This window comes from Saccostrea echinata, unplaced genomic scaffold (assembly GCF_033153115.1).
Source record: "Saccostrea echinata isolate AGI-Se365-2 ecotype Australia unplaced genomic scaffold, CSIRO_AGI_Sech_v1 ptg000016l, whole genome shotgun sequence".
NCBI classification, from domain to species: domain Eukaryota; kingdom Metazoa; phylum Mollusca; class Bivalvia; order Ostreida; family Ostreidae; genus Saccostrea; species Saccostrea echinata.
In genome coordinates, this window is record NW_026889765.1 from 14,630,849 (window position 1) to 14,650,851 (window position 20,003).

At 34.2% G+C, this 20,003-nt stretch overlaps 1 protein-coding gene across 3 annotated transcripts; it reads right to left on the reverse strand.

Annotated features, from left to right (window-relative positions):
- Positions 1-490: 490 nt before the first annotated feature.
- LOC133188482 (calmodulin-like) lies at positions 491-15,263 on the reverse strand. Of its 3 annotated transcripts, none has more exons than XM_061323936.1 (3): positions 14,986-15,263; positions 1,947-2,032; positions 491-1,815 (listed from the first exon to the last, which is right to left on the reverse strand). In XM_061323936.1, the coding sequence occupies exons 1-3, from the start codon at positions 15,130-15,132 to the stop codon at positions 1,623-1,625; spliced, it is 426 nt and encodes a 141-aa protein (XP_061179920.1). In that variant the 5' UTR covers positions 15,133-15,263; the 3' UTR covers positions 491-1,622. The 3 variants fall into 3 exon arrangements, with proteins under 3 accessions (XP_061179920.1, XP_061179919.1, XP_061179918.1); XM_061323935.1 differs by lacking the exon at positions 14,986-15,263 and adding an exon at positions 5,624-5,802; XM_061323934.1 differs by lacking the exon at positions 14,986-15,263 and adding an exon at positions 2,759-2,923.
- Positions 15,264-20,003: the final 4,740 nt, after the last annotated feature.

The window sequence follows — 20,003 nt, forward strand, 5'->3', positions numbered from 1 at the left end:
TCTGTCTGTCACACCTTATATCTCAAGAACTGTTAGAGGAGATATGGATGTGATATTTTGTAGAAATACTGTTTGGCACTTTGGCTTTTGTAAATTACCATGGCTACCGGATTCGTGACCCTTGACCTACTTTTCAAAATAGCGCATAATGCCGATATACGACACATTTTTTTTTTCACATTTAAGAGGTAAGTCTACGCTATTTAACAGGTGCACTGTCATAAACATGAAAAATACCATTGTTACAATCCATTTGAGCTTGACCTTTGACCTATTTTGCAAAAAAATACCCCCGGGTAGTACCGTGTGTACTGCATTACTTGATGAACAACGCCCAAGAGAAATCTGCCTCAATACTAGTATATGGAAATTTGGTATGCTTACTGAAAGCAATAGTGCATATACTGAATCTATTATAAATTTAATTACCTTTATAGAAAAAAAAGTTCTTTCCTTTTATTTAAAAATCATAGAATTAAAAAAAGAACTATGAGTGTAATAATTGCATTTTATTTGAACATACTGGAATCTGATGAATTTCGTAGTTCCAATAAACCTTGACTTAAATTACATGTATAATATCTAATAGGCAAAAATTGTAAAAGGAATTTCATTATTATATAATTATGTAGAGTTTAAAATCTGAAGAATTTATAAATCAACAAAATATATATTCAACTTTCAAACTGAAGCTAAAAAAAGGATACACAATGATAACTGGTACATGAGTTATTGGTACAAGTGATATATATACTGGGGGAAAAAAGCCAGAAACAATTATACATGCATATATGTATAAACAGTAAAGTAGAAATAGAATATACCTAAAGACAAAGCTAAACTTACTCATCACATAATCAAAACTTTTTTTCATAAAGCCTTTAACTTACATACTGATTTCTTTCTGGATCTTTATTATTTTAGTTGTAATATTATAATAGTAATAATAAATCGGGGGGGGGGGGATTCTTTACTTACAGAATTCGGAAGACAATGTGTTAAATGTGAAACGTTCCCTTTTATGATATGTGCTTAAGTCTTATTTTGATGGATTTCCAAAATGTGTCATGAATCTACAAAACATCGTTGATATCTATATACAGTGACAGTGAAAAAGTGATAAAGTTTGAATGTATGCTTAAGTAAGTAGTGTTAGTACTCTATGAGGACTGTTGATATTAACATGGCAGTCATCACTGGCCACCCAAATAAATATTATTTCGAAGCATCTCTATTTCGGACATTAAGACAGAATCATCGGGAAATAGTAATTTTCTTAAATTTGTTCATACATATGCAGATTAAAGTAAAAAAAAAAGTTATACATGTAACCAGCATATGTGCTTATTCAGGCTTTACTTAGAACAATGGAATTGAGAATGTGAGGAAACCGATTATATCCTGTTTTAAAATCAGATTTAACCTAAATTACCAGTATAAGCAACATTAACATAAGTTAATTTGTTAAAGTTTTGACAATACAAATTTGAAAATACTTGCATTACATTAGGCTGGTGAAAAAACATTTAAAGCAAAAAAAAAAAAAAAAAAATAGCAAATACTAGTAATTTTCTGAACATTTAGAAGAGTACGTATATTATATGAATCAAGTACGAAATTCCTTAGTAGACCTCTTTCTCAAATTCTGCCCGATCAATGACACCGTCATTGTTTTTGTCAGCTTTTTTGATCAATTTATCGATCTCTTCGTCCGTAAAATGACCAATCTCTCGCATGGCAGCTGCCACTTCGTCTCTGGCCAGTTTACCGTCCCCGTTCTTATCAATCTTCTGAAATGCTTCCTCAACAGCTGTTCTGTAATTATTATATATTATATGTACAATATTGATTTGTTAAAAGAAAACTGATTCTTTTTTTTACTCTTTCTTTGCTTAAATAACCTTCACCCCAAATACCCCCCTCCATACACAAACATTTACACTGACCTTCTTTCTTTCTTCATCATTTCACACAGAAATTCCTCTTTTGTTATTTGGCCGTCTCCATTCTTGTCGATGTCAGAGAACATTTCCTGTAAAAACAAAATAATAAAGACTATGATGTTGTTAATGTCGTATAAATATTAAACAGCACCAGTATGAATGTTTAATAAATATACCATATGTAATTTACATGTTATGTAGATGTATGAGGAATGGAAAATTATGATGTCAATCCTCACCATTTTCAACTTCATGTTAGAAATTCATAAACGACAATGCAGACCTATCGAGGTCATTCTTTTCGAGTTTTGTACAGTGTAGGTATTTCCATTCTCATTCTTGTGCATTTTGCAAAAAAAAACTTTGTAGGTTTACTTAAGTATTTTTCTTAATAAAAATGTCATAAAATAGTTCTAAATCTGGGTATTTATTAAGATCCCAGGCACGTTTATAATCAGCCATTACCTTCAAAATTTGAAAATGCAATATCACAAATAGAAGACACAAAAGACATACTTCTGCATTTAAAAAAAGTGGAACTTAATGACAGGCTTATTGGTAATATATGAATGAAATAATATTTACTCATTTGCATATTGAAACAAAACTTAAAAAGAAAACAACAACAGAATCTTTAGTGGGGAAAAGGAGGGATCATCCTCTCCTGAGCAATATATGATTTTGATGAACTTTTTTCAGAAAGTCGAAACTCAATACCGAAGTACACAATTAAATTTTCATTACATTGATAGTTTATATTTGCAATTTGTAAGAGAGAGAGAGAGAGAGAGAGAGTGATAGAGAGAAAGGCTTACGGCAATCTCGGAGTCTGTTAAATCTTTACGATTATAATCCTCTACCAGAGCTTTCTTTAGCTCACTTATTGAAAGAACACCGTTTTTATCCCTATCTGTTTTGTCAAAGAAATCCAGCCATAAATTCTCCAGTGTTTTCCTCTCCGCCATGTTTTATTTCACATACATGTATGTACACTAATTCTCGGAACTATATTACGTTCTCGGAAGTATTTCATATTTAAAGTATGGTTAAAACGGGTAATTTTTATTCTAGATATCAGGTAACAATAATATAAAGAAGCGGTAATTTAAAACATTCCTCTGTCACTTGATGAAAGGCCCATTCTTTTCATAAAAAAATTAAAAAATCTAAAAACTTGCGTAATCGATGCATGTTCATACATCTGTTACTTGATATTTTGTGTTTAAGCTTTGTGAAAGCGCCACCGGGTTTTTTCCCCCTTCATATTACTGTTAATAATTGTATCCGTCTGCAAAGCGGTCTAGCAATAATCATGAAACTACTCTAGAGACCAAAGGTCTATGACATCGAACATCCTGGGTATCCGAGACCTACTATACAGTAAAACACGCTTATGACGAAGTGCCAGGGACGGACGGTTTTGCTTCGTTTTAAGCGTAATTCGTTATATCCTTTAAGTTTACAACATATGCCCTGGGGTCATTAATAAAAAAAAAATATTGATACTATGTTACTTTTACTGTTTACTTTTAAAGGATGCGTGTTAATTATTTCTTATTTGGGAATATGCAGACAAGCTGTTGTTAAGGTGAAGATACATGTAGTCAGTTAATCATTCTTATATTTTTAATCAGAAACTTGAACCCGTAGTGTTGTCAACAAACGGTAGAAAAAAATTGGAATCAACATAATGATTGAAACATTTCATATAAATTTTGTTATTTTTGTCAGCGTGTAAGCTTAAATAGAGAACAAGATTGTACAATGTAAATACATTTGTAGTCCCGTTCAATTTTCTAAAGTTCTCCCTTATCTCTCTTTTCAAAGAGGCCTGGTCCTTCATTTGTTTGAAACTTGAATCCCAAAGCAATGGAGTGTTCTTTAAGACAAGTGGTTGGAAATAGACCACCGCCTTATAAGAAATAAAAAATATTCAGAAGTTGACGAATGATGCAGAATAAGTATTATAGATGAGAACCATCCGAAGGATCAACTCCTTACTACGTGACTCTAGAGAAAACGCTCTAACCTCTGCGCCACGCGGGCTTCAATTATGCGCAAAGAGCGAAAACTTTTAGGGGTAATAACTCATAAAAGGGGTCGATAAATTGTTTCGCGCTGACAATATTGAAACATTTTCTAAAGTAGTTAAAGACATAGGTGAAAGTTTGGCATCTCTAGGGTTTATGATTTTAGAGGAGTAGCGTTAACAAGGTTTCTTCAAACAAGGGGTAATAACTCTAAAAGGGGTCAGAGGTCATACTCGTTGGGTTGTTTTTCGAAATAATTGAAATAGTCGAGTATCAAGCATCATAAGTTTTTTCAGGAAGTCTTTCAGTTCAAAAGGTCATAATAGGAAAATATTAATATATATAAGCATTTCAAGAGGTCTTTCCACAGAAAGGTGGAAAGATCCTTTTCTATATCACACCCTGTATCAGCCCGAGATACCAATATCAACCAGAAGGCCGGAGACAGGTTTATTATATCAAATAACAGTATCTTAAGAACATTTTTCTAGAGAAAATAACGATAAATGTATTATTATTTGGTTATTGACTGAAAATCGGGAAATATACCCGACGAGGTCTTTGCGCGGTATATAACGTACCGAGATTCAAGTTGTAAGTTGTGCAAAGACCTCGGGCGGGCATATTTTCCGATATTCAGTCAATAATCTATAAGTTTCAGCCCTGTAGGTCCACATCCGTAACAGCTCGGGAAGCTGATATGACTAATGTAAAGTAAAATGTAATGAATATACAAAAACCCTGTATTTATCACAAAGTGTATAATAAACTGTTATATAACACGAACTGCCATCAAAGTAAAACCTACATTTTGTATGTACATTCCACAGATGTTTTCATTGAATAACGACATAAAATGATGTATCCGATGAGACTGTATCCTTATTATTTACCCTAAAGTGTGTTTTTACGTTTAAAGGACAAGGTATGATAACGACCGAATTTGGCCCCTTATTCGAAATAAAAATCAAAACACAAGTTTAAATTGTGATCGTCTGAAATTAAGAACTTTTAATGTTGCTTGTTTTAAAATCAGCATTGATTATGATTCAAAGCGTTCACGGAGGTAGCAAGAGGGTGACAAAGTATAACGTTTTACCGAATTTTCTCAGTTCTGGTGGAATTCCCTCAAATAGAGATACTTTATAATTTTGAAAACATTTTTTTTTATTTTTATAAATAGATTTCTATACAAAAGATTCATGTAATATTACTGCATGAAATAAAAAATAAAATTGGTATATAGACAAGCTTGTGCTCTTTGTCTCTGAAAAGAAAAGTGCTTTAAAATTGATGAAAAATTTGAATAAAAATTAGAAAATTCGGAAATTGGCATATTTTGTGTCCTTCCTGTGACCTCTGTAAATCCTATCAATAAGAATACTTGGTTATTCTTGTTACGGAATTTGCATTTTTTCCCTTTATGTTTTATTAAGAAGTGTAAAATATTTAGCTATTTTTTCTTCTTGCAGTTTACTAGTAATTTCTAGCATATTTAGCTATTTTTTCTACTTGCAGTTTAATTTCTAGGATTCCGTAAACTTGGTCCAAAAATTTATTAATCATCGTTGTATTGATAGTACTGGAACTGTTGAATAAAGACAAATTGTCTATCAGACTATGCATCCCTATAGAGAATGGAGAACTTACGGCTATTTCTCGATCAGAGAGTTTTTGTTTGTATTCCACTGTTAGAATGTGTTTTAGTTCCTCTATGCTGACCGCTCCATCACAATTCACATCCGCCTTTTCAAAAAATTTAATCCATGCACCTTCAATATCTTTCAGTTTATTAGCCATATTTTGATATATTACACAAAACGTGTTTTCAACTTATAAATTAAAATCCTCCAGAAAATGGTTTTTGTAAATTATTTCCTTTCGTAAAGAGCTTCCCGTTTATCTTTGCAAAGTTAAAGATCACTCGGGATCGTATATAACTGGAAATTAGTCAGTAATCAATAGAGGTTACACAAAGGGCCACACACATAGACATGCCTCAATGTATCAGATCCCCAATACGACATCGCGGACCATACAGAAACGTCGTAATATATTACATTTAAAATTCAAAGAAGAGAGTTGATTAAGTTTTGATTTGCCAAATATATATGTATGTTCTATAGTAAGATCAATTTCCCTTTTTTTCCTTTATCAAAGGACCTAGCGTGAAAATTTCTGTTTATTAAACAATATCGCATTGATTAAAAATATTCCCCGGGCAAACCTTAATATATGGTGGTTTGTCGATAGATGGTTTTTACTCCCCTAGCTTTCCATTACAAGCGATTTATCATGACATCATACCACATGAATTTCGATAAATATACTTCATTGCTAAAGATCCCTAGCTACAGGTTCATTCATGTAAGCAAATAAAAATATGAAACTTTTATGGGTTTTCCCCCAAAACTGAGATAATTGCTGATGGTTTTGCTAAGAGTTTTATAAATTTTGGAAGATCGTGTGACCATTCCCAGAAACGCTGCATTTTCTAATCTGCTTAAAATATTGTAAAAAGTCGATTATTTTCCATCGAGGAAAAATAAAACAATGGAAGATTATTAATGATTAATGAATAATTCATTCACGAATAAAAAAAATAACTATTGAACGAAGAAGGGCGGATAGATACTACTCTAAACGTTATATTATAAGAGAGCGACGCCAAGAAGAAATATATGACGTTGCGCGCAATGTTGATGAAATATATGGAGATGTCATTTTACAGATTAAGTACCGAACCTATTAACAAATAGGTAATTTCAAAATAATGCTTGCAATATGGGTGATTTTAGTATGAATCAATGGCTTTTGAAGAGATCTACCTGATATTAGTCAGAAAATAAATTTAAATGGATTTTATTGCAAAATGTTAAACATTGCATGTTTTTTACAGCGCAAATAAACGATTTTTGTACGCATGGTAACGCGTTACATTTTTAAGCAGGGATCGCGCATTTTTCTTGCATAGAATGTTCAAAAATGAATCTACAGTTCCCCTTTTTTCATAAAACAAGAGTAATACATGCCGTTTGTGACGTCATTAACGAATTTGGATTAATGGAGGCCAAAAAAAAAAAAAAAAAAAAAAAAAGAAAAAGAAAAAGAAGAAAGAGCTAGGTTTTACGTGAAAACGTGCATATCAATACAAACATTAAATTTACTAAATAACAAGAAAGTTTAAATAAAGACAAATTACATCAACATAATGTGTTTTCCCATAGATTTGAAATATTTCAATCAGCTTGACATCAAACAGTGTACTTTGTAAAGAACAGATGGATTACAAGTTCAACAAAAATGTCCAGAGTCTAAAATGACGTGTTAAAATAATTACCAGCCGTGTTTCTAGGAGATAAATTCAAAATATTTTATGTCGATTACAAATTTATTAAATATGCATAATGTGCTAAAGCAAATGATCAGAATGAATATCATATTAATAACTTTACTCAATGAATATTTTACACAGCATCTAGGAGGTTCAACGTATTTGTCCAGTCGACGTTCTTGTGGAAATATGACGCGTAATTCGTTTTAAAATAACAAATATTATACAATTATGGACTCTTTCGGTGGTGAATATGGTTTGTTATTCACCAGAAAAATATCAATATTGACCGAGGCGAAAAATAACGTCTTCATTGTAATGACAAAAATGCGTTTAAGAGTAATTAACAAACTTTATCACATACAAAAGGAGTCGCTCCTTTTTGTTCATTTATATTTTAAAGTAGTCGATGATTTTTTACGCATATTTGTTTGTTTGTTTGTTTGTATGTTGTTTAACGTCCCTCTCGAGAATTTTTCACTCATATGGAGACGCCACCACTTGCCGGTGGAGAGTTGCAAATTTTGTCCTATACTCGGCACTTACGGCCATTGAGCAGTAAGGGATCTTTTTCGTGCCAGCACCTACTGCGACACGGGACCTCGGTTTATATGGTCTCATCCGAAGGACCGGTCTCCACGTCCCACAGTGGGATTCGAACCAGCGACGTAAGGATCAACCCCTTACTCCGCGACTCTAGAGCAGACGCTCTAACCACTGCGCATATTTCACGCATATTTCAAGAACAAATAGATACCTGTAGAAAATAGTAACATTGAAAGAAGCGTTATGTCAGTAATTCCGTAGCGCTATTAAAGCGTAACGTTAAGTGTCACCCAACATCGCGCGTAACGTCTATAGAAGTCCGCTCTTACTGATATACACGTACTAGTAATTAAAAAAAATTAATTTGAAAAACTTTTCTTTCGTAACATTTCCTGTTTCATAATGGCCGCGCACTCGCCTAAAGAAACTTCAATCAAGTTTACATTTTGTATGAATATTTTTAAAGTAATTCGACAATTGGGAGGGGGTCTACATTTATATTATTAAGTATTTCATCAGGTTTCAAGCATGTGTACTCGGAAGGGTGTATTCTTTTCGGAGTTTATGTCAACATGCTTTCGCTGTTCTATAGAATGGAAAAAGTACTGAAAGGGAGGGGTATAAACACCTTAACGTAACTATGCTCTACTATGTTCTACCCCTCCACTCACACACACACACACACACAGACACACACACACTGATAGCGAGCCTTCTTTGTCTACACATATACCTAAGATGCTTTTTGTCTATCTGAAATTTCAATAAAGTTTTCGGTGAAGGTGAAAATGTATAAGCTTAAGAAGTTCAGCTACCCGGTACATCTATGTTACCTCTTTATTCCATGGCTTTAAAAGATAAACCTATTATCAGTTTAATGTGAAGAATCTTCTACTTCAGAAAAAGTATTACATCATGGATAAAAATCGAGGAGTAAGGTATTTTTACCTTGATAATTTTATTCACCAGAACATCTTTTCATCAGATAGGATTCTACCATTCACTATGTAGACGATAAAAATCCAGTATAGTATAGATACTTATGGTCCTAAATATATGTGCTGTGGTAGAACACGGTGCGTTTAAAATGCACTGTTCTATTTTTTCTGCCTTCAGAGGTTCTGAGAATACAATAATTCAGGAAATGTAGTAATCCATTAAAACACCACTGGGGAATTTTCTTGTGTATACAATTTATGTTTTGAAATTATTTGCAAACGATGATGTATTTACAAACCAGTTTGTTTTGCTTTGTGATGCTTGGTTTTCAAAAACTTCCTTGCGGACAAGTCGTGTCGGTCCATGGTCTTTGCATTGAGTTGGGAGATAGATAAAAATACATCAGTAATTTTAAAAAAAATTGAGCTTCCATCGCTGGATTCGCTTGTGAGTGACTGAAAATAATGGCTGATATTTAACATACAGTACTAAAATCGACAAATAAATTGGAATACAAATCATTGTTCAAAACAATGTACATATATACAACAAGTATTCTGAGAGTATTGCATTAGCAATACTAGTCCCCTACCGGCAAGTGTAATCTGGTTGAAAATGTCATAATTCCGTTAAAAATCATTGAAGCGGAACGAAATGCAAACTTGGTCTATAAGTAATCAAGGTTAAGTCACATACCAAAAATCAGCTCAATATCTGCAAATGTTTAGAAGAAAATTGTGGAAAACCCTTAAAAATTGAAAAGGCCGTAATTCCGTCAAAAATCAATGAAGCGAACCGAAATGCAAACTTGATCTGTAACTCATCAAGATACACTCACATACCAAAAATCAGCTCAATATCTGCAAGCGTTTAGGAAAAAAGTGCGGAAAACTAAGTGGGACAGACTGACAGACAGACAGACAGACGGACAGACAGACAGACGGACGGACAGACTCAGAGGAAACCTATAGTCCCCTCCGGTTTCACCGGTAGGGGACTAACAAGCCGAATCCATGATAATAGATGTAGAAACACAAACTTTTACATTGTAGTGAAATATATGGAGAAAACGAACAGCATTCAAAACAACAGTATTCAAACAATATAAATCAGGAGCAGAGCAAACACGGACCTGTAAAACATCAGAGGTGGGATCAGGTGCCATGGAGGAGTGAGCATCTCTTGCGACCGATCACACCCGCCGTGTGTTCCTTGTCATAATCGGGAAATATCGGAAAATCCGTCTACAATTCAGTGTGTAAATATTGGCCTAACAATTAGTATGAAATAGGTCAGTCAGCATTTGACTTAATGATAGATTGTATTTGCTGACAAGGTCATTGTATCGACCATAGAACTTATGAAATAATGTAATTAAACGAGATTGTTGATTTTTTTTGTTTCATCAACTTGTTTGTGAATAACTTAACCTCGTTTTAGAAATTGTTCATACGTAGAGCATGCTGAGAGAATCAACTGAGAGATATAAACCCCGTTTTCAGCTGCAGGTGATAAGGGTATATTGCTGCATAAGTAAGGGAAGTTGAAGATTGAAAAGTTAAAGTTATCACGTTTATCATAAAGCTTTGTTGTTAGGGTACCATTAACGTCTTTTTCTAGTAAAATATGAAACAGATGAGTCAGACTCTGAGGTATGTTACAACGCGAAATGTAATAACAACGCGAGATGTAATAAACCGGGATTATTACATTTTGCGTCGAAATCAACGCAGAATGTAATAACGAAAAACGTAATAAGAAACTTATAGGAATATTACATTTTGCGTGATTACGTTTTGCGTTGATTGATTGATTGTATTTTGTTTTACGTCCATTCGAGAATTTTTAACTCATATAGAGTCGTCACCGTATGCCGGTGAAGGGCTTCAATTTAGACCTACAATCGGCACCCAAGGCCATTGACCAGTGGGGGTTCTCTATCGTACCAACGCCTACCGTATCACGGGACCTCAGTTTTTAAGATCACATCCGAAAGACCCATGACTTTCATGTCACTATGTTGACGTCTTTGGTTTGACGCGGCGCGGCGAACGAGAATCGAACCCGAGCCTTCCGATCACGAAGCGAGCGCCCTACCACTAGGCTACCGTGACCGGTCGTTTTGCGTTGATGTCAACGCAAAATGTAATAAGATATTTTTTGGATAATTATATTTTTTGTATTGTGTTTATTACTTTTTGCGTTGTTATTACATTTTGCGTTGTAACAGAGGTATCTTTTATTTCAAGTTCACTGGGATATATCGTGTCGACATATGAATGGAAATAACTATTGTTTATTGATAATAAGTCGTTGATATATCCTAAATGTCGAGTTGAAGGCCTGTGACGGTACATATTGTCGATTTGTACATATTGTCGTCGGCGACAATATGTACCTACCCTCACTGCACATATTGTCGTCCTTCGGTACATATTGTCGCCGGCTGAAAAGTTACAAATGTACATATTGTCGCCGGCGACATTATGTGCCTCACCATCACTGTACAAATTGTCGCCCCACAGATATTGTTCCTTAAAGATTTCTTTTGTTGTTTTTTGGTAGTTTTGTGAATGTATTTGGTATGTGAATGACACTCACGTGTCTCGTATGCTATTTCATGCAGCGTGATTGTAACGGTACATTTTGTCGTCCTGTTCATATTATCGCCTGCGACAATGTGTACCTATCCTCACTGCGCATATTGTCATCCATCAGAACATGTCGCATAACAATGCACGGTAATGCTTCATATAAATATGGCCATAGAAACCAAAAACTTCAAAAATGGTCATATACACTTAATTTGATCGCCGCAATATGGCTTAAATATTGCCAACTCGGCGTTAAGGAGGTTGGATCCTGTTATCAAACGTTTTGAGAATTTTTTATCAAGTATATTTTTAGAATCTACACACATAGCTTAATTAAAAATCAAAACAAAAAATGTGGGTCAATGACCTTCTTTTGGCGCTGCGGAGCATTTAATATGACCTTTTTGCACTGTAATTACGTCTAACACATAAATCAATTTTTCAAAGTTTTTCCTCTCATATTTTTTATCCAAATAAATTATGGGAACAAACACAGTCTTTTTTTCATCTTGAATAAACACAGTAAAATTTGTGAAAATAAAAACAAGTTTCAAATTACTTCGCATAGTTAATTATTTGACCTTTCTGCACTCAAAAAATGTCATTTTATGGCATTAAAAACTAAAAAGTTAAAAAACAAGCAATAAAATCATTTGAAAGTAAAGACAGTTTTCTGAATTTAAGCAGAATTGTTAAAATTATCTTATATATTCAGAAAAGAAAAGAAAAGAAAATTAAAAGTTTGGGTCTGTGATGTTAATCTTTAGATAATACTAAAATAGTGTTAATTTTAAGACTTAAATTGGACTATTTTTCCAAGACTTTCAGAATATTTGTTATATTTTTCCAAATATAATGCTAGAATTCATGACAGTTAATTTAATTCATAATTTAAAACCAGCATAAATCATTTCACTGCTCAAAATAACTCTGTGTGCAAACTGCATGTAAAAATAGGAATCCAAACTTAACAATACTGTAAATACTTCTAAAGAGAAAAATTGGATTGATTGATTTTATATTGTTTAACGTCCCATTCGAGATTTTTTCATTCATATAGAGACGTCACCATATGCTGGTGAAGTGCTTTAAATTTAGACCTTTACTCGGCACTCAGGGCCATTAAGCAGTAGGGTTCTTTATCGTGCAAACGCCTACCGTAACACGGGACGTCGGTTTTTAAGGTCTCATTCGAAAGGCCCGTGACTTTCACTTCTAGTGTTGCGCGCTTGGCGAAGGAACAGTCACTACCTATGTTTACGTCTAAGGTTTGACGCGGCGCGGCGAACTAGAATCGAACCGGGTCTCCCTATCACGAAGCGAGCGCCCTACCACTAGGTTACCGTGATCATTTTCTTCTAAAAAAAAAAAAAGCCTTCCACCAGAAAGTATAGTTTCTCACTTAATGCTGGCATGGAATTTAATCATGGATTAATCATGATTGATCAGATATCTCAAGAATTACGGTATCTTGACATATCATAGTGATGTACATCAATTCTGGACACAATTTTCTGACCAAAAAATTTTCTCCTTACAGTATTGCGAGTAATGCGGTCTGTCTCCCTTCGTGCGTGTTTGTGTGTTTGTCAATCTCTCGTTCCTTTCTCAAGTAAATACTCGTCAAAACAATGTATCAACGACAATATATGCCGACCTTGACTGTACATATTGTCGCCGACGACAATATGTGCTGGTGCTTGACTGTACATTTTGCTAAGCAGGAGTAAAATAAGGCTTGTCTCGGTACATAATGTCGCCGGCGACAATATGTACCGAAGGACGACAATATGTGCAGTTAGGGTAGGTACATATTGTCGCCGACGACAATATGTACAAAACGACAATATGTACCGTCACAAGGCCAAAGCAAATGTTTTCTTTTTCTCGTGTATAAGATCTTGAATAAATTCTGATTCATATGAATACAAAAATAGGTCTGCTAATAACGGGGCGCAATTGGTACCCATAGTTATTCCAACAGATTGTTGGAATATCGGGTCTTCAAAAACCACATAAGTATTGTCAATCAGAAACTCAAGCATCTTTTTTTAATATCAATGTCAGAGAACTTGTGCGTACAAACATAATGACTTTTTAACAAAATAATTTTGCTACTGACCAATGACAAGGTAAGTAAATTTACGAGTTCCATTTTTATTGAAAAAGCAGCTGTCGATGATGTCAAAAAGCCTGGGATTTAATTTATCGTGGCGAATGGTTGTATATAGAGTTGAAAAGTCGAAAGTTTTAATGTTATTGATTTTGGTAAAATTTTGTGATTTCAAATTTTCCAAAAGTTCCTTGGAATTTTTAAGTATCCACATCTGATTTATACCACTTCTCGAATATATTGTTGCACATGACTTACATCAACATGTACTTGATCAACTCTTACTTTTATCATTTAACATATAATTTGGATGACGAATGTCCGGAGTCGTTTATAATCGCCCTACCCACGGGGGACGTGAAACAGACAGCATACAGTTTTACGTCGTCTCGGAGTAGGATTGTCATGTTAAATTCGTTTTACCCATGCCTATGAAGTATTTAATTCTTAAGTTCCGTTCCCACCAATTTTTTTGTTAAATATTAGTCCACACATAACAAAGATAACAGGCCTCCTGGCACAGATAGGATTAATGACATCTAAACCAACAGACAGCTGTTTAATATTTTTTGCGTACAACATAGTGAAGACAAGCTGTCCTCCATCGTCTCAAGCCACGGCCCAGAGTCCGCTTATAGCTCTCTCCTACCAGAATGGGAGAGGATCGTACATTTTGGCCGTGGTTTGCGACGATGGCTGTCCTCCAATGAAAATTTTATGGAGAAGTATATATATTATACAATTATAATTCATCCATATATATAGTACGTCTTCCTCTATTGATACTGACGTGTACCTGTACCAGTAACAGGGCTCATCTTTAATCATATTCTCCGCAAATACTGTGTTCCTATAAACAGTATTATGCTTATCGAAGTCAGTATAGAATATTTATTACACATATAGCTTTAAATATCCGTTCGTGTACCTTAAACTGACATAATAAATCCATTTTTGAATTTAGAGCTCGAGGTATTTTGTGAATATTCGTTCTTACTATATTTTAACTCTGCATATTTTTTAGACAAGGTTAAACTCTTTTAAAAATATTTATTTCCTGTCTATACAAGTTATTCAAACAGAGTGGGTGATAGAATGAATTATTACACAGGTAAACAGATAATCTGGAATCGAATTTTACAGTTCCTATGATTATGTACTTATCCGCATTTTGTAATAAAAATGTGTACAGACTGCGTTATACGTATTTTATCATGCATGCATTTCCCCAAATCTAACAGGGTAGAATTACTGACGTACGTGTATTTGCTTTAAAAAACGTGCTTCGGTTTTAGTCAAGCAGTATATATAACATCTGATACTTTCATTTTTTTTTAAATATTGACATTCATACAGAGAGATCTTATTTAGATATGAAATATACAACATGTTTGCTATAACTATGATAATTTTGAAAGTGTGCTCAAACGTACTGAAACTATTGAGGTTTGACACACGCTCCCCTCAATCCGCCCCCAGCACTCACCGCTATTTCTCGATCCGATTTCTTCTGTCCCAAACCTTCTACAACCATTTTCTTCAGTTCCTGGATAGAAACTTTGCCGTCCTTCTGTCCCATTGCATCGGTCTTGTCAAAAAAGTCTTCGTACATTTTCCTCTGAGCGGCTGCCATCTTTCTTAAACGTCTTAAGCTCTTAGTCGTGTCGGTTTGGACCACAGTAGATGACTGGTTTGACCAGGTGTAGGGTTTTTATGGTCAATTACAGGAATACATTCAATAGTGTGTATACCTATGTCCCATTCACTTTTTGTCAGGTATTTGTATTGTAATCACTCGACCAAATCAGAGTAGGGGAAACACAGGTGAAGCGCGTATTTTAAATGTTTATCAGTGCTTATGACACAGATTGCCCCACCTTACAAAGCAATAAATTACTGGACCGAACACTTTCCTTTCTTAAAATTACTACTGCGTTAAGTAACACACCTTATTTATAAATTGCTACAATGAAACATGAACACAGCATTGGGATAGTTACCTGGTAGCTATTTATTCAAGAGAAATAAAGATATTTAATTAATTGATATATCTCTGTAAAAATTCGCTTATTAATTAATAATTCTACATTGAAATTACGTACTTGTGAAATTTTATGTTAAGTTTTACGCTATGCGTCTTCTAGAAATTAATGTTGACATTCAATGACCTGTAAAGATTTAGCCATTAAATCTTCAATGATCTGTAAAGTATTAACCAAAAGGCCGCTTCTAAAATATTCTAATTAATAATTATGGCGTTGAAATCTAGAAACTACATTTCTTTGATCCTTCGTTTTGTGAAATTCACCATCACATTCCCATCACGGTGGGTAACATATACTTGCTTTATATCTGATCTTCGACAATTCATTTTCAATCATCCGTAAAATCTACATATACCAGAAGATGATAACATTTTACAAAGAAATTTTTGTAAATTCCTCCTATAAAATGTGTTTTTCAATACAAGTACAGCACTAAACAGGTCATGCACATTCCCTATAATTTCATTTAGATTCATGCTATAACTATATCATGTATATTGTACATGTACACAAAATCTATAATCGAGAGCAGCTTAAACGCACAGCTTTAGCAAAAGTAACTCGCATTTTTGAAGTTTCCATCCTTGTTTATTATAAGCACAAAGAAATTTAACCAGCTTGACTTCATCTAAGAAACTGTGAATAGGAGATATACATTGTACATATGTCCTGTTGGCACTCAGCAGACTCATATCTGCTACATGTACATATACAGAAACGGAGGGATTCTCTATATAGACATAAGCATAAATAATAAACTCAATAACTCATTACAGGAGTCCACAGAGAAATCAGACGCTCTACAGAGTCAGCATGTCTTCCATAATCAGGATCAATTATAAAACATTTTTCCCCCATTTGCCTGATGTGAATAGCTCTCGTTTAATGGACTGTAAAAGTGTGCAATAGTTCATATAAATGTATTGAGAAGTGGGTCGTTATTATCAAGACGCAGCAGAACGTGAAAAATAAGAGGACAATACTGAAAGAGAAAACACTCAAGATGTTATGGATGAACTGCAGTGTTGAGAAAGTTTAACCTTTGCTAAAAGCTGCCATACAGGGGCATCAGTGTTTCATAAACATAACTTGTTATTCTATAATAATAAAGCATACATTTCGTCTCCCCCATCTTTTTAAGTTCTTGTCACTGATGCTTCAATATTTAAAAAAAAAGAAATGAACACATTTTTGTTTGTTTTTTTTTCACTGGAAGATCAAATGAACAATAAGAAAAATATTTCTTGTGAATTTTTCTTATTTTTGAGCAATTATAAATGTACAATTTTTTTCTCGAGTTTTAAATCGATCATTTGTGTGTTTGAATCACTACAGAAAAATACAATGAAACTAGAGCCGAGCTCGTTGCAAAGCAACGAGTAGGTCTTCCGTTGAAGTCAAGGTCATGCCATATCATAAGGTTATAAGCAATCTTGTAAGAGGTATCAACTAACAATGTTTCACTCTGTAGTATAAAGACGATAAAGGAATGCATGTGACCTTGAACTTGTCCAAATGACCTTGCGAAAGCCATGACACACTCTGGTTATGAGCAAACCCCATCTGTGTATTACTAACTTCCCAAATTCACTCATGTTCATACAGTCCATACATCCAGTCAAAATATCTTATCCTTAGTGACCTTGAACTTGAGTTTAGGCCATGTCACACCCTGCATGATACCAACAATGTTTCACTAGAAAAAGACGGTAACGAATTTAAAGCTTCTCATCCAATCTCATCCAAATGACCTTTCATCAAGACCATAACACACACTGGTTAAGAAAAATCCCAATCTGTGAGTTATTGACTGGATAAGGTTAGCCATGTTCTTTCAGACCATAGATCGAGTCAAATAATTTATCAGGTTCCACACAATGATTTAAGGATTCATTGTGAATGTTTTTGTCCAGTTTGGATATTGAACAAGACGTGTTTGTGAAACACTGATGCCCCGGTATTGCAGCTTATGGCAAAGGTTTAAGTTTCTCAAATCCGTATCCAACTCCAAGGTCAAAGTCAAGAGATAAGATATTATGTTACCCAAAGAAAGATCTCGTCTCAGTGAATATAACTGTGAAATATAAATCCGCTATATGACCAACTATTGAAAAGCATGACAAAGGTTATTTTTTTTTATACTCAAATCAAATGTTAAGGTCAAGGATAGATTAACGGTGTCCAAAGGAATGCCTTGTCATAAGAAATAGACATTGAAATATGAAAGCCCTAGCATTAATTATTCAAAAGTTATGACAAAGGTCAACGTTTTTTTTTTTTCAAAAGAAGGTCAAACCCCAAGATCAAGGACAAAAGTCAAAACTGTCGGTACTCAAGGGAGGGTCTTGTCACAAGAAACACACATGTAAAAATACGAAAACCCTAACATCAACCGTTGAAAAGTTATGAATGAGATTAAAATGTTTCAACGGTAGGTCAAACTCTAAGGTCAAAGGTGAAAAGTCAAAACTTTTAATTTTTTTTAAAGTACGTCAAACTCCAAGGTCAAGGTCAAATAGTAAAAATTGTTGATATCCAATGAACAGTGTTTTCACAAGGAATACACCTGTGAATGTGAAAACACTAGTCCCAACCGTTCTAAAGGTATTGCCAAGGTTAGATTTTTTAAAAAGTGGGTCAAACTCCAAGGTGAACGTCACAAGGTCAAAAATAGTTATTCCAAAGAAAAGGTCTTGTCACAAAGAATTTCGGATGTGAAGTATGAAAGCCCTAACGCCAACTGTTCAAAAGGCTAAATTTTGCATAGTTGGTCAAACTAAAAGGCTGTAGAAAGGATAAGAGAGACTCCGAGATATTCAATCAAGTAAACTTATGATATTGCAGATCAAATAAAGCATGTGCTATAAGAGCAGGCACGTAGCATCAACCTCCCCCTTTTTTCAGACCTATTTTTTTACTTTAGTAATGTTCATTGAAAGTCCCGTTGGCCCCCACTTTTTGGTGCAGTATAGTCCCGTTGTCCCCACCCCTTTCAGCCAGGAAATAGGATTCTGGGCTATTTTCCTATTTTGGTTTTGCTTGTGAAGTCTTTTCAGGTAAGTTAATTTTTTTCTCTGGCTGCCCCCCCCCCCTTTCAAAAACGATGCTATGTCCTTGAAAAGTAACATGTAGAAATGTCTGTCCTGGCATATGTTATAGTTTTATAATCTACAGCCTAACTTTGCACTTAAACCACAAACACATACGTGTAGTACAAAATAATGATAAAAATAGAAATAATCAGTAATAATTAATTATTAAGATAAAAAATGAAAATAATACAAAAAATTCTATATTACATATATAGAGAGATTGTCAATCAAATGGCATGTTCAACGCAATAGCAGCAATAAGAAACTTGCCGACAGTTTTTTTTTTTTAAATTCCAAATTGCTTTTTAATTTCTACAGATATTTATAATCCTTTCAATGTATGTTCGTGGATTATTGATGGAATAATTTTAGTTACATATCAAGTTTAATATTATGGTGTTTGTGCTTTGTAGCAAGGATTTGCTAAATACTTATAATTTTCTATGATTGTACCGAAAAGTAGATACATGTTTTAAAGCAGAGCTGCCGCTCAAGCTTTATTTCTGTCGTGTAGATCTAGAGGTCTTTGTGTATATATCATAGGTAAAAGTACCAATACATGATCACATCCCTTCAAAGTTATATTATTCTTGTTTATTACGCCCCTTGCAGTGGCAGATCCAGGAATTTCATAACGGGGGGGGGGGGGGCAAAGTAGAAGGCAGGGGAGGGGTCGGGGGGGGGGCTGCAATGAAGCTCCCAGAGGGTCTATAACAAAGCCCTGGTGGGGATCCAGGGGCGAAGCCCCCAGAAGTTGACAAATTCTTACAAATAATTTTTTTTATTTTAGACGTGTAGTTATGCACCTCACCAACCCTTCTTGTGTTCAAGATGTTTCAGTCGTTTGTTTGCATTATAACTTAACAAGAAGTCCGTGATTTTTTGTGTGAAGTTTAGTTTTTAAAATTCCGAAAATGACAGGCTAAAAGGATATTTATTATTGATGAAAATAATGAAACTGGTAATCAAAGTTCAAAATACACGTGCGGTGGCGATATTCAAAATTGACAGGAAGTCGCTTGACTTTTTAATACACTTAAAGATGGTGTCAAGAGGAAAGAGTTTGAAAGGTTTGATAAATACACACATGCATCACAGAGTTGACCAATATGAATGCATTATGATCAGGTCACGTGGTAAGTACCTCTATCACAATAATTGACACGTGGAGCACCTGCATTGATTTCTTATAATTAAGTTAAAAAAATTTTTTGAAAAAAATGAAGATATAAGTTAATAAAAGTTTTATTATTTATTTATTATTTAAACTGTAATGGTTTGGGTCGTGGATATCGGCCTGGGTAGCTCAGTCGGTACAGCACCTGACTAGTGATGCAGGGGTCCCGAAGAAAATTAAAGAATATTTG